We start from the raw sequence: 15,613 nt of genomic DNA on the forward strand, positions 1-15,613 counted from the left end.
ATGCCACGGACACTATCTGATGTGTGGAGACTTTTCGCTGCAGCTAATGTAGAAGGAAAAGCTGTGTACATTTGCAAATACTGTGCCAAATCATATGTGAAGAATGAAACAAAGATGCAGAATCATCTGGCCAAGTGCATAAACTTCCCTCAGTGCTCACAACAAGCAACCTCTGACAAAAATCCCTCTACTTCTATTTGAGGTGAAAATGATGAATCAGACACCTTATCGATAGTAACGGCAAATGGTCCTCCTGGAATCAGTTTTTTTGACTCAATGGAGGAACGTAGTCAGAAATGCTGATGAATGTCTTGCTCGAGCTGTGTATGCAACTGGTTCACCTCTGATGCTCACAGGCAATGTGTATTGGAAGATATTTCCGAATGTTCTTCGCCCACCCCTTCAACCAGACATGCTTTAACTACTCATTTGCTGGATGTAGAGTTCAACAGAGGGTCAAGCAAATTATAGAGAAAGCAGACTGTATTGCAATCATCTCTGATGGGTGGTAGAATGTTCGTGGGCAAGGAATAATTAACTACATCTCCACCCCTCAACCAGTAATCCACAAGAGCACAGACACAAGGGACAACAGACACACTGGTCTCTACATTGCAGATGAGCTGAAGGCAGTCATCAATGACCTTGGACCACAGAAGGTATTTGCGCTGGTGACAGACAATGCTGCGAACAGGCTGCTTGGTCTGAAGTGGAGGTGTCCTACCCTCACATCACACCCATTGGCTGTGCTGCTTATGCATTGAATCTGCTCCTCAAGGACATCATGGCACTGAAACCAATGGATACACTGGTTAGGTATGTGAAGGGTCATCAAGTTATAGCCGCAGTCTACCTCACCGAGCAAAGTGAGAAGAATAAGAGCACCACATTAAGCTGCCGAGCAACACCCAATGGGGTGGTGTTGTCATCATGTTTGACAGTCTCCTGGAGGGGAAGGAGTCTCTCCAAGAAATGGCCATATCACAGTCTGCCGCTATGGAAAACCCCATCAAGAGGATCCTCCTGGATGATGTATTTGGGGAGAGAGTGGTAAGCAGCCTGAAACCTATAGCAGTAGCCATTGCACAGATTGAGGGAGACAATGCCATCCTGTCTGATGTTCAGAGTCTGCTTGCAGATGTAGGAGAAGAAATACATACTGCCCTGCCCCCTTCACTGTTGCTCCAAACAGAGGAAACTGCATTTCTGAAATACATCAAAAAGTGTGAAGACTTCTGCCTGAAGCCCATACACTCCGCAGTGTACATGTTGGACCCCATGTATGCTGTCAAGAGCATCCTGTCGGGTGCAGAGATCAACAAGGCCTATGGTGTCATCATTACCATGTCTCGTCACCTTGGCCTGGATGAGGGCAAGGTTCTTGGCAGTCTGGTGAAGTACACTTCCAAGCAAGGGCTTTGGGATGGAGATGCAATATGGCAGTCGTGCCAACATATCTCATCAGCCACCTGCTGGTGAGATCCTCCAAATCCCACCAACATCAGCCGCCTCAGAGTGCAACTGGTCCTTGTTTGGGAACACACACACCAAAGCATGCAACAGGCTGACCAATACAAGGATTGAAAAGTTGGTGGCCATCTGGTCAAATTTGAGGCTTTTTGAGCCTGACAACGAGCCATCCTCAACACGGTTGGAAAGTGACAGTGAAGATGAGGCCTCAGAGTCTGATGTTCAAGAGATGGACATTGAGGATGTCCAGGGAGAAGACATGGAAGCCTGAGAGGAAGACAACCAAAGCTTTAGTTTCTAGAGTATCATTTTACAGGTGTATGTTTTGGGAGATGCGATGGATCGTTGGGGACCATTATATATTTCCTTTTGTTGTTCAGTGAAATCATCCCATGTGAAGAGTCAACTCATTTAATTAAAGTTACATTTGTAACTAGATTATTATTTTTTCTGTTGGAAGGATGTAATCATTTGCAATTGTCTACTTATGAAAAGGCAAAGGTTTCTGTCTCTGTATGATATGGTAAATATATCCAATGCAAAAAAAATCTACATTTTAAATTGTATTATATTAATTTGCATATATTCCCATGTATTCCTGTTAATTCCCACGGAAAGTTTCCACCTCTGAATATTCCCCAAAATGTGCAACCCTAGGAGCTGGTCAGTAAACTGTCCAGAATGACTCTTGAAGAAGGACTGTGGCGTAGCTTGTTTATTGCTCTTACCAACATGGCTAAATGCTTATGTCAACCCAAAGGGTTTCCTGGGGTTACACCTCTGAAGCAGCAGCTATCCCTTTTGATGCAAACAGCACAGTAAATAATCTAATGATTCATCTCTCCTCTGACACCTCTAGCTCCAGAACTCAGCTTAGTCTGAATAAGGGAGCCTCAAGCTTTTAAGACAATTGGTGGGAAGAAGGGGCGGGGGGCTGCCATATTTCTTCCGCAGTCCTCCCTCAGTGGCTCTAACTTGCGTAGGGTGGGGAGGCCGATTTTTATTTTATTTTGTGCCCCTCCCTCAGTGGCACTCCTCTGACTTGCATGCAGGGAGCAGCCTTAGGAATGTAACTGTGCCTCCAAAGGCAGATGGTTGGTCGGGCAGACTGGAAACCTCTGGTGAACAATGCGACAGCGAGGCCCGGGGTTCACTGGAGCGCACAATGGCTCCTTTGTGTCCATTCTCCCTGGCCGAAGGGGCGCTTTGTGAGCTATGCCAACTCTATGGGGCCTGCGTGAGCGTCCGGCAAGCTTGGATTAACACTGAGGGCTGTTTAATGGCAGCATCCTCTCCTCTCTACCCATCACGACCACTCCCCCTGTATAACGAACCGGACCAGAGCATGGCAGTGCAGGCCTGAGTCCTCACTGCTCATGTCAATGTTTGTTCCCCTGCAGGGTATTTTGTGTGTGTGTGTCGCTGTGTGCTGTATGCACACAGCAGTGTCACAACCAGTAATATGCTTGTTAGGTTCCAGCAATGTTGCAGACTTTACTGCATGTTCTGACTTTGTGTGCTTAAGCTACGTCTTTAGTGTTTTGAGTTTACATTGTTTGTGCACTTAGGAGTGTCCTCTGTTGGTGGACTTGGTCTAACGTTGCTTGTATTCATCTGAGAAACTCGAGGCAAAGAAAGCTCTGCAGAATGGCAGTGAACTCTCCCAGCCACTACAAGGGGCGTTTTCACCCCTTCTATAAGATTTGACCATTCAGTCACCTTGAACACAAATGAGCTCAGTGTCATTCAGCACAGTGGAGTGACCGACCAACCACGTCTTTTGTTTTTGCCATGTCTCGCTCTCTGGTGGTGTGAGGCAGGACAGAGGGAGTGGGAGCGTTTTGTTTTCATAGGCTGGCCTGTGGCTCACTCATTAGCTGAGACTTCTCTACAGGGCTACAGACTGTACTGTGTAGTCAGGCTGCAGTGTGGTTAGTCAGTCAGTCAGTCAGACTGCTGGGCAGAGAGTAGAGACTCACTGGGGTCACGCTGACTCGCTGTGTTGCGGCCTACTAACCGGTTGCCATGGTGACCCCCGTGCTGCCATTCTCCCTGCTGTTTTGAAGTTGGCTGTGTACTAAACTAGCTAGTACAGCAGCAGGCTACAGGAGTTGAGCAGCTAACACCCCGTCTGAGCAGTGCAGACTGGAGACTGGTACGACCTGTCAGACTGACTGCAGCAAACACTCTATCATAGAGTTCAAACTCCTCACCAGAACAGAAGGGAAAAACTTAAACGTGGCAATGTGCCTGATTTTAAAGTAGGTGAAGCCAGCTAAATAATATGTTCTATTTAGCTCTCATCTCTTCTTTGTGTGTTTTCTAATCAGTTATAGAGGCAATCAAATCAACACTGTGTCTGGGGAATGGAGTATCTGGGAAGATTACACACATCCTTAAAACAGCTCTGTAATTTCCCTTTCCCCCCAGTGTTGACTTAGTGAAACTTGCTCCACTTGCTCGTTCCACTTGTATTGTGTTAACCATGATAAATACCATTGAGCAACAGTTTAAAAATATTAGAAATATTGAACTATTAATTAAAATGCTAAAGAGAACACAGTGAAAGGTCTAGACCTCGTCTGTTGAGTGATTGATGACACTGCTTCCAGATGAATGACTGTGTGACCTCTGACACCTCTCCTGTGCTGTCAGAAAAAAGCCAAGGGTGAGGAGCTGTTTGACCAGATCATGTATCATCTGGACATCGTAGAGAAGGACTACTTCGGACTGCGCTTCATGGACTCTGCACAAGTACCGGTAAGACCAGAGTAGCAGACAGTCCTAGAGACTGACTTTTACTACCACCCACCCAACCTTGTTCTAAGAATTAGGAAGGGGTTTGTTATGGTTAGATTTATCCACTGAACTTGAATTGCTCTTCTCTGGAATAGTGATTTGAATAACAGTGTGTACAGTTCACATACTATATGGGTTGTCTAATATAGGGCTGTTGGAAAGTTCAAGTACAGTTTGTCGCAGGAAGTAAAAAAAAATTCGTTTTTTTATTAAAATTAAATTATAAAAACAATATCAGTGTCTATCAAAGACCCAGCAGCCAGGGCAAGCTGATATGGTGTGAAGGGCATGGAAGGAAGGAGAGGAGAGAGAGGTAGTAGGGAGGGAGATCTGGAGAGAGGAATGTGGGGGAGAGAAGTGTGAAATAGGGCTGTGGCAGAGACCTTCCGTTCCCTCATCAGCGTGAGCAGCCCCCCCCCCCCACTCACGCACCCTCCTAAACCCCCGCCCCTCCCTCCTATAATTGTTCATGCCTCAGACTCCCAACTCCCAGACGAGTTACAAATCAGAAATTCCCTTTCTAGTGACACAATCATACTGTGTGTGGTATCCTAAGTGAGGCTGCTGTCAAATGAATTTGTTTTTGGCCTTGCCCATGCCATGGATTCTCTTGAGTCTAGATAGTTGATTCTTTCCTGTCATTAAAATGTGTTCTTTTCTCATCTCTTTTGCAGCATTGGCTTGACGTTACAAAAAGCATTAAAAAACAAGTCAAAAGTAAGTCTATGTTCATGACCTCACAATCATTGGAGATACACAAGCTATAGCCCTTCTATTGCCTATTTTCTGTACCAATGTAGATCTAGAGATGTATAATGGACGGGTGTGTTGATGGAGCAGCCAGAAACAGATGGATTTCATGAATGCCATTCTCATTTCAAACCTCTGTTTTCTTTCCTTCCTCTCTTCCGTTCCTCCCTTACCTCTGTGCAGTCGGACCCCCATACTGCCTTCACATGAGGGTCAAATTCTACTCCTCAGAACCCAACAACCTGCATGAGGAGTTGACCAGGTCACCTTGTTGTCGTCGTCTTATTACTATTCAATAATCACCAATTGTTTTTCTAACATTTGTATTTATTGGAGACATTAATCTGGACCTTTTTATGAACAAATGACCCTTTTATTCTCGCAGGTATCTATTTGTATTGCAACTAAAACAAGATATCCTCAGTGGCAAGTAAGTAACTTCCCTCACCCACTGTTTTGCTCTTCCTATATTAGATATACAGTATATTACATTAGACTTCATGTGCTTCAATATATTTAACATGGCTGATGTCTATAGGCCAAGTACATCATTACATGTTAGCTATATCTGTTCTGTTGCATCATGATACAGATGCTAAGAGGCTTAGCTACAGTAGTGGATTACACACGTGATGTTGGAAAGAAACTATTTACATCAATAAGTAGTTTGAGGATATTAGTATCCATTTCCACTACATGGGGATTAGTGTTCATGTTGTTTGTCCGGCATTCCAATAACACAGGGTTGTTGTGTATTAGCTCTGGAGAGAGAAACGGGCTGTTAGATACAGCAGGGAACCACTGCGGGAATACTGTAACAGCTGTGACTGATCTCTTCAGACAGTATCCTTGCCTTGTGTGTACTGTACCTTGTTGAAAGCAACAGCACTCAGACAGCAGTATTCTTTTCCCCCCTACTGAACACTCCTCCTTGTATCGCAGGTTAGAATGTCCTTTCGACACAGCAGTGGAGCTGGCGGCCTTCTCCTTGCAAGGTAAGAACAATGATGACCCAATGTCTTGGTGTGGTTGTCATAACTCTTCTTGAATGAGAACCAGTGAGTTGCAGTGTTCTGAGGGGTGGAATCTTTGCTATCAGCAGGAAGAGACCATAGCACCACAGTAGCCTTTCAGAGCCTGTTAACATGGTGGAGTATTTGTGGAAATGGAAGATAATTTGGGTTTATCGCTACCCTCTCTTCAAGAATGTGTGCTGCTGCCGCCGCACTGCCCAAAGTAGTTGGCCTAAATGCTGAGGCTGCAGTCCTTGCTCAGTGTTCCAACTGTAAATGGGCTCTCTAGGGTTGTTCTGAATGGAAGTGAGCCCCCCTCCCTCCCTCTCTTCCAGCTCCTCTGTGGGGGTAAATGCAAGCTCATTAGAGCCCAGCTCTCTGCAAAGGCCCCCTAATCCAGCCCTCTCCCTCGTTCCCTCTCTCACTATCCAGTCTCTCCCTCTCGCTCTCTCGCTCTCTCTGAGTTCTCATGAAAGTCATCCACACCAACACAGCCCCTTTATTTACAGCAAAACCACTTTTTGTTTCTCCAAACTCACTCTTTAGCCAGAACTCAGAATGGCCCTTCCCAAACAAAACGGTCACGCTTTGTCTTATGTATTTTAGGTAGAATAGATATCAGGATTTCAGACTGTATTCTGTTCTGCTTGATGTCTGCTAGCTAAATGTCCAGCAAGTCAAATAATGGACCCTCAAGCAGTTAGTCAAAGCCTCAAGTTTCAATGTAACCCACTGAATGTCCGGTCGGAGGCTAGACTCCATTCTGTTTGGCAGCTAGGCTGGACGTCTGTCCATATTTCTCACACTGAATTTGATTCGTTGACCAATGACCAGGAGGAGGTGAGGCATTCCCTTCTCTACCCTGTCAGCAACATCCATCCCTGTCATGGCCGCGACCCCTGACCCTTAGCCCCACGCTGAGCTCTGTGACACATCACTACTCTGCCTTGGTCTGCAGCAAATCACTGATAACAAAGAGCCTCTCCTCACCTCCATTACCCAGATAGCATACTGTTGCCATTTTTATACCCCTGCCTGCAGTCAGACAGGGTTATCTCCATGATGCTATGTAAGGAAAGAGGGGGGTGAGGCATCATTGTATGTCTGTTGCTCCACTTAAATATGATTTGGATGTATTTTAATGTTAGTGTTCTAGTGGGTTTGAGAAATGGAAGCAGGCAACTTTAAAGGAATTATTCAAAATGACAAATGTCATTAATAGCTAACACGTCATCTATAAATCCTAAATCAGGGACTCGCATGATGGTGATAGAAGAATACATACAGCTTCTTATTAGCATCACTTTCATTGGCAAACAATCCCAGACCCCAGATAGCATGCCTTAGTCAACCTTCTAGAGTGATTCAGAGAACCCATGTCTAGAGTTGTGTTCCAGCTGAGCTGGGAGACTGTGACCCTGCGGAGCATGCTCTGGATCTGGTATCTGAGTTGGGGTTAAAGTACTCAGTATGTTACCTGTTCCAGCTGAGCTGGGAGACTGTGACCCTGCGGAGCATGCTCTGGATCTGGTATCTGAGTTGGGGTTAAAGTACTCAGTATGTTACCTGTTCCAGCTGAGCTGGGAGACTGTGACCCTGCGGAGCATGCTCTGGATCTGGTATCTGAGTTGGGGTTAAAGTACTCAGTATGTAACCTGTTGTGTTCCAGCTGAGCTGGGAGACTGTGACCCAGCGGAGCATGCTCTGGATCTGGTATCTGAGTTGGGGTTAAAGTACTCAGTATGTTACCTGTTGTGTTCCAGCTGAGCTGGGAGACTGTGACCCAGCGGAGCATGCTCTGGATCTGGTATCTGAGTTGGGGTTAAAGTACTCAGTATGTTACCTGTTCCAGCTGAGCTGGGAGACTGTGACCCTGCGGAGCATGCTCTGGATCTGGTATCTGAGTTGGGGTTAAAGTACTCAGTATGTTACCTGTTGTATTCCAGCTGAGCTGGGAGACTGTGACCCAGCGGAGCATGCTCTGGATCTGGTATCTGAGTTGGGGTTAAAGTACTCAGTATGTTACCTGTTGTATTCCAGCTGAGCTGGGAGACTGTGACCCTGCGGAGCATGCTCTGGATCTGGTGTCTGAGTTCCGCTTCATGCCAGAACAGACTGAGGCCATGGAGCTGGCCATCTTCAACACCTGGAAGGAGTGCAGGTAAAACAATGATATCACAGAACATTTCTGAATAACAATTTATCATATCTCCATAATATAGCATTTTTAAAGCATGTTTTAATGGTAAGATATTGTATAGTATTACCAATGTCTAGAGGTTGTATAGCCGGTCATATACAGCCTTTACATTACTGTATATACGATGGTTACAGCCAGGAGTTTGTCCTGTACATCACTGCCTATAGGGTTAGGCTGCTTGAGGTTCTCACTTAATTACCTTTCCTTGGGGAGTGTGGGTCATCCACCCGCTATATTATTTGATCACCCTTGATGTGCTGGGGTATTCCCAAGTAGGGTTAGGTGTGCTTATTTTTAGAAATGGATTTAAAGCATATCTCAGTGTGGGCCGGTCTTGACCCGGGGTTACCCTGACTCCTGTACTATAGGGGATGTAACAGATGCTACATCTTGTCATTGGGTGTTTTTTTTTAACCTGGAACACATGCATGAGCTACCTGTGATGTATGACTTCGTCATGGTTGTGATTTAGTATCATCAGTCGTGGTTCATCTCAAGAGTCAACATTCTTTGCGTGTGACCTTTATCACCCACCGACCTTATCCCCCGTCTAACCAGTATTCTGCCTGTTCTCCCTCCGCTCCGTCCCAGGGGCCAGATGCCATCGCAAGCGGAGATTAACTATCTGAACAAGGCCAAGTGGCTGGAGATGTATGGGGTGGACATGCACATGGTCAAGGTGAGGACACCAGGATGGGGGTTTCTCTATCTCTCTCGTGTAATACAGGGCTCTACTGGTATAAAAACAAAACGCTAGTGGAGATTTAAGGATGGTAAGTAACATAAACTGTAACACTGTGCTGAATGGCTGTGTCTACTGTTCCTTCAGGCTCGAGATGGTAATGACTACCAGCTAGGACTGACCCCCACTGGAGTGCTGGTGTTTGAGGGAGAGACCAAGATAGGCCTGTTCTTCTGGTAAGACCTTTGGCCATACTTGATCTCTACCTGTGTCTCTACTAGTTCAAGGACTTGTGGGTCTTGATCACTATCTCTCGTTTAATTGTCCCTGTAATTGTGTGCTTTTCTGTGTGTGTCCCAGGCCCAAGATCACCCGTCTAGACTTTAAGAAGAGCACATTGACCCTGGTGGTGGTGGAGGACGACGGAGAAGAGGCTCAGGAGACCGAGGAGGTAATGAACCAACCCTCTGCCATAAACACACACACACACACACACACATACATACATACATACATACATACATACATACATACATACATACATACATACATACATACATACATACATACATACATACATACATACATACATACATACATACATACATACATACATACATACATACATACATACACACACACAGTGGGGGCAGCCATGATCCCTGCTCTTACCCCCTACTATTTTCTACTGGGCAATCTTCCCATACACTTATCCTCACACTCAGTCTCTCTGAGGGCCCTGGTGTAGCTGGGGATAGTTGGTTCCACCTGGGTCTGAATCTGAAGTATCCATGCTCACATCCTGTTCTGTTTATCATGCTGCATTACTCTTTCTCTTCCATCATGCTGTTCTGTTATGTGCTACCTTAGTGAATTATAGTAGCTGGTGTTGAAATGTCCATTTTCTACCACTACTTTTCAATACAATCCGAAGCCCCTGTACTTTTCTGTAAAGCTCCTGTCATTGCAGAGAGAGCCCAGCAGCTTTCCAGTCTCCTCATGAATGGTCCTAATGTCACTTGTTACTTAGGCTGAAAACTGGAAATTATGTCTATGACTAAGGAGAGTTGATTAGTCATGCTCTCATTATATTGTGGTAGTACTATTTGAAGTGTGTAGCCTATACTCTCTGACCCTGTTTTTGTTCTGACCACATAATATCAGTAAAGGCAGTTACTTTGTTCCAGTCCAATAAAACAGCTTTGTATCGAATTGAAAATGAAAACAGCCTTATTACAGTATACCGCTGGAGCAGAGCTCTACAAAGCTGCTTTTATAACAATGTGCTGCGGGGTGGAGATGGACAGGCAGGCAGATCGATCTTCAACCGATCGCTGACCACACCTGCCCACCCGTCCAGCATCACTACTCTGGACGGTTCTGACTTAGAATATGTGAACAACTACAAATACCTAGGTGTCTGGTTAGATTGTATACTCTCCTTTCAGACTCACATGAAGCATCTCCAATCCAAAATTAAATATAGAATCGGCTTCCTATTTCGCAACAAAGCATCCTTCACTCATGCTGCCAAACATACCCTCGTAAAACTGACTATCCTACCGATCCTTGACTTCGGTGATGTCATTTACAAAATAGCCTCCAACACTCTACTCAGCAAATTGGATGCAGTCTATCACAGTGCCATCCGTTTTGTCACCGAAGCCCCATATTCTACCCAACACTGCGACCTGTATGCTCTCGTTGGCTGGTCCTCGCTTCATATTCGTTGCCAAACCCACTGGCTCCAGGTCATCTACAAGACCCTGCTAGGTAAAGCCCCGCCTTATCTCAGCTCACTGGTCACCGTAGCAGCACCCACCTGTAGCACGCGCTCCAGCAGGTATATTTCACTGGTCACCCCCGAAGCCAATTCCTCCTTTGGCCGCCTTTCCTTCCAGTTCTCTGCTGCCAATGACTGGAACGAACTGCAACAATCACTGAAGCTGGAGACTCATATCTCCCTCACTAACTTTAAGCGTCAGCTGTCAGAGCAGCTCACAGATCACTGCACCTGTACATAGCCCATCTGTAAACAGCCCATCCAACTACCTCATCCCCATACTGTTATTTATATATATTTTTGCTCCTTTGCACCCCAGTATCTCAACTTGCACACTCATCTACTGCACATCTATCACTCTAGTGTTTTAGTTGCTGTATTGTAATTATTTCACCATTATGGCTATTTATTGCCTTAGCTCCCTTATCCTACCTCATTTGCACACACTGTATGTAGACTTTTTCTATTGTGTTATTGACTGTATGTTTATCCCATGTGTAACTCTTGTTGTTTGTGTCGCACTGCTTTGCTTTATCTTGGCCAGGTCACAGTTGTAAATGAGAACATGTTCTCAACTAGCCTACCTGGTTAAAGAAAGGTGAAATAAAAATCAATTAAATAATGAGGGGGACAGGCTGCAGCTCAAGCAGCCATGTAGTGTAGACATTTGCAATCAGCTGGCTGCCTGCCTATACCCAGGAATCAAGATGTGTTCATTACCAGCTAAGGTGATCTCTGTGAGGAAGGAATTTTGGGGTAAAAAAATCACTGGGTCTGCAGGACTGCTAACGTGTGCTCTGGACGAGGATGTTTGCGTAGCTATGAGGGGGTGTGTATGGAGATTAGTATAGCCCAGGTCAGGTCTGAAGCAGAGGCATATCCTTGGGTAGGTTCGTTATGGCTTATTTTGTTTGAGGGAGGTTTCTGTGTGTGGGAATGAATGTGTGGATTTCCACACACCACCTCGGAGGACATGTCCTGTCTCTCTCTGAGGCTGCCTGGCCGGGCTGGCTCATTTCCAGGGAGAGTCGGTTAAAGCATTAGCTCTTTCCCTCAGGCATCCGTGGCATCCACAGCCTTTACAGCAGCTCCTAGCACTGCTTTAAACCAGGCTGTCGAGGTGTTAGTGTGGAAACGCCCACCGCCCAACCGGGCCGTCACTAGATCTGTAAACTACACGCTGCTGAACACCTGGAAGTGGGAGTTCACTCTATGGTCAAAGATACTTCACCTTGTCAATATGTTTTCAGACATCTAAAGTCATTTGTTGTGTGGATACGCTATGCCTCAAACCCAAATGTTTTGGGAAAGAACTGAATGAGGTTTATTTGAAGCGGTAGTCAAAGGAGTCCTGCAATACACAGAAAATGGATGTGACTGGTAATATGCTGTAGTGCTGCGACGTACAGTATGTAGATGTGATGCCCTCAGGTAGAGAAGAGGAAAGGCTAGACAGTGTTATAATGGGACAGTAGACTAATTCACATCATTACTAGTGGTTAATGGGGACTGCTGTTCAGCCGATCTGACAGCTGACCACTTGGAATGTGTTGCACCATCGGAATGGGCCCCGGGTCTTTACTTTGGGACTTTCCACTAATCTCTGGTGTGTGTGTGTGTGTGTGTGTGTGTGTGTGTGTGTGTGTGTGTCCGACACTGGACTGCACATTCTCGCTCTAAGGTATTCTGGTTCTCATCTCCCGAGGTCTTTGTTTTGACGTCTTAATCCGCCCTGTGAATGTATTCTCTTTGTGACCCTGTTCCTGTGTCTGAATTAATGAAGCACTGTTAGCAGAGCACTGAATAGGGCTGGTTAGCAGCAGGACCGAGCACTGAATAGGGCTGGTTAGCAGCAGGACCGAGCACTGAATAGGGCTGGTTAGCAGCAGGACCGAGCACCGAATAGGGCTGGTTAGCAGCAGGACAGAGCACCGAATAGGGCTGGTTAGGAGCAGGACAGAGCACTGAATAGGGCTGGTTAGCAGCAGGACAGAGCACTGAATAGGGCTGGTTAGCAGCAGGACAGAGCACTGAATAGGGCTGGTTAGCAGCAGGACAGAGCAATGAATAGGGCTGGTTAGCAGCAGGACAGAGCACCGAATAGGGCTGGTTAGCAGCAGGACAGAGCACCGAATAGGGCTGGTTAGCAGCAGGACAGAGCACCGAATAGGGCTGGTTAGCAGCAGGACAGAGCACCGAATAGGGCTGGTTAGCAGCAGGACAGAGCACTGAATAGGGCTGGTTAGCAGCAGGACAGAGCACCGAATAGGGCTGGTTAGCAGCAGGACAGAGCACCGAATAGGGCTGGTTAGCAGCAGGACAGAGCACCGAATAGGGCTGGTTAGCAGCAGGACAGAGCACTGAATAGGGCTGGTTAGCAGCAGGACAGAGCACCGAATAGGGCTGGTTAGCAGCAGGACAGAGCACTGAATAGGGCTGGTTAGCAGCAGGACAGAGCACTGCTGACAAAGTTGCTACTCTGGCATAACTGATTAGGACACGAGAAGGAATTTAATTTGCCTCGTCGAGGCCTGATGGAAAATTGCTTTAATGAGCAAGTTATTGAGAACTGCAGGGCAAGCAGCCTTTTCTCTGCAAGGCCATGCGCTGACTCAAATGAGGGAAACACAGGGAATAGGGTTGTTGTATATTGTCAAGTTCATCCACATCAGAGGGAAAGAGGAGACCTACTGTGCTAACCACTTCTTATTGCAAAATCAGCTTGTCTGGAACCATAACCAATCAGTTAACATGTCTACAACCAGGCTCATTTTTCCCATCCACCATATGCTGTCTTAGGGCTCTGTTTGTTCTTCAGGAAAAACTTTAGGCCCTAGTTATAACATGCGTGTCCTACCAGTGCTTCATGTCAGTGTGTTTCCTCTCTCCTGTTGCTGTCACACAGTAGAGTTTTGCTCATGCTATGTTCCTGTCTGTCTCCGTCTCAGGGTAAAGAGCAGGAGCACACCTTTGTGTTCCGTATGGACCATCCCAAGGCCTGTAAGCACCTGTGGAAGTGTGCTGTGGAACACCATGCTTTCTTCCGGCTCCGCGGCCCGGTCCAGAAGGGCTCAGCACGCTCCGGCTTCATACGCATGGGATCACGCTTCCGCTACAGGTAGCTACTGAACAGCATGTGCGCGCTCTGCTTTGCGCGCGCTCTGCTTAGCACGCTTCTAACTGGATTCAGTCCACACTGCACAAGTCTCCACACAATTTTTATAATGCATGTTTCATCAGTTTATTAAAATTCCAACAATTTGCACATGAGACAAATCCACAGATTATAATTTGAATAGGACTCAACCCACCATATGCTCTCATTAAGCTGACTGTGCCTAATGAAACTCGCTAAACTTCCGACATTCACCTTGGTCCGTTGTGTAATAATAGCTTGTCTTGCTGCAGTGTAAACTACGCACTGCTAAAGCAGCAGCTGCAGGCTCTCTCTGGGGCCTTGTTATTTCAAGGTGGGGTGTTTCTAGTTGGATGGTTACAGACTTCAGCAGGGGTCAGTCCCGTGTCACAACACCTTGTCGAGGGGTTGAGAACTGAATGCCACCCTGGGGGTATGAGGGAGGGGACAAGTAACGGCACACTGCACTGGTGCACCCTCTGTTTAGTTTTCCTCTGGAGTACCCCAGCAGTGGTTACAACTACACTGCTTCTCTGTCTGCTCAACTCTACAACTTGGCTATATTCCATATGGACTGGTGTGTTTCCATCCTGACCATGTGGCCTGACCAGTGAAAACTCTGGGCTCAACGTAAACCATTCTCATCGATTTAAGGAATCTTATCGCTTGCTGTTTTCATGTAGTCTTTTCTGCCTCTATCTGAAGTTTCTTCCACAAACTGAACTTGACTCCAATAACCTTCTTTTTCCTCATTACAACCATTACAATTACATGTGTTTGAATTCATGCTTTCTCTTCAGCTGGATCTAGCTAAGGATTTTCAATATGTTATTCCCTTTGTGGATCCTCAGCCCCAGCAGAAGTTCCAGTCGCTATCTGAATCAGTCCTGGTGGTCTGATTGCAAGGGAGGCCTAACCTCCCTATCTCTGCCTGTTTTCAGTTTACACTGGGCACTCACTGCCTGACTGTCCCCTGCCTGCTGGTGGGTTGGTTGGGTTCGCTCTCATTCCCCTTCCGTCCTGTGTGTTGTTCTGGGTTGTATTCACTAGGAACGAAACCCAATGAAATGGGGAGGGGACTACCTGAACTTGTCCAATAATAAATGCTTGTTTACCTTTTCCCTTTGCAAACCATCTTGCTATGGTGTGCACTAATGAATATGACCCTGTTGTCCCCAGTGGGAAGACTGAGTACCAGACCACCAAGGGCAACAAAGCCAGGAGGTCTGCATCGTTTGAGAGGAGGCCCAGCCGACGCTACTCCAGGAGGACCATGATGAACCGAGGTGGGTAGATACACGGTTTATACAGTACTCACCCACAGTGTAATATACTGCTTATGGGTCTTTCTATAAGCTAGGGAGGATTTCCTACACTGGACAACTTGTTACAACTGTTGATAAGTCATTTATAATAATCAGCCAATACTTCTTAATGTCATTCCATGAATATATAAGCGGGGCTCATAACTATATTCAATACAATTCAAGACTGGATTTAAAGCCTGTTTAACGCTTTTGTCATGGTTGGTGTCTTGACGGATTTGTATGACATAAACATTACTTTTCTGTCCTTGCATTTATGGCGGTGTAAGTTATATCATATATTAAGCATTAATCAGTTAATTTAGACATTGACCCTGTAAGAATCCAGCTGTCGGTCAGTTTTTTTTTGGGGGGGGGGGTTGTGTGGAGATCTCAGAAATGCAGTGTAACTACATTTTGTCTCCTTATGTTTTGGGGGGGGGGGCTGTTTTCATGCAAAATCGAATGCTTCTAAC

The 15,613-nt window shown here is 46.0% G+C and overlaps 1 protein-coding gene across 7 annotated transcripts in view; it reads left to right on the plus strand.

The window, feature by feature from the left end:
* The window catches only part of LOC115160874 (band 4.1-like protein 5), a 47,518-nt gene that overhangs the window by 7,842 nt on the left and 24,063 nt on the right, over positions 1-15,613 (plus strand). For all 7 annotated transcript variants that reach the window (XM_029711365.1, XM_029711372.1, XM_029711366.1 and 4 more), the window contains 11 exons: positions 4,126-4,230; positions 4,944-4,986; positions 5,203-5,281; positions 5,405-5,449; positions 5,962-6,014; positions 8,073-8,193; positions 8,824-8,911; positions 9,062-9,150; positions 9,275-9,365; positions 13,646-13,815; positions 15,013-15,119. In XM_029711365.1, coding sequence (XP_029567225.1) covers positions 4,126-4,230; positions 4,944-4,986; positions 5,203-5,281; positions 5,405-5,449; positions 5,962-6,014; positions 8,073-8,193; positions 8,824-8,911; positions 9,062-9,150; positions 9,275-9,365; positions 13,646-13,815; positions 15,013-15,119 — 991 coding nt within the window. The remainder of the gene's footprint in view (positions 1-4,125; positions 4,231-4,943; positions 4,987-5,202; positions 5,282-5,404; positions 5,450-5,961; positions 6,015-8,072; positions 8,194-8,823; positions 8,912-9,061; positions 9,151-9,274; positions 9,366-13,645; positions 13,816-15,012; positions 15,120-15,613) is intronic.

The sequence above is a fragment of the Salmo trutta genome, chromosome 24 (assembly GCF_901001165.1).
Source record: "Salmo trutta chromosome 24, fSalTru1.1, whole genome shotgun sequence".
Taxonomy (NCBI): Eukaryota; Metazoa; Chordata; class Actinopteri; order Salmoniformes; family Salmonidae; genus Salmo; species Salmo trutta.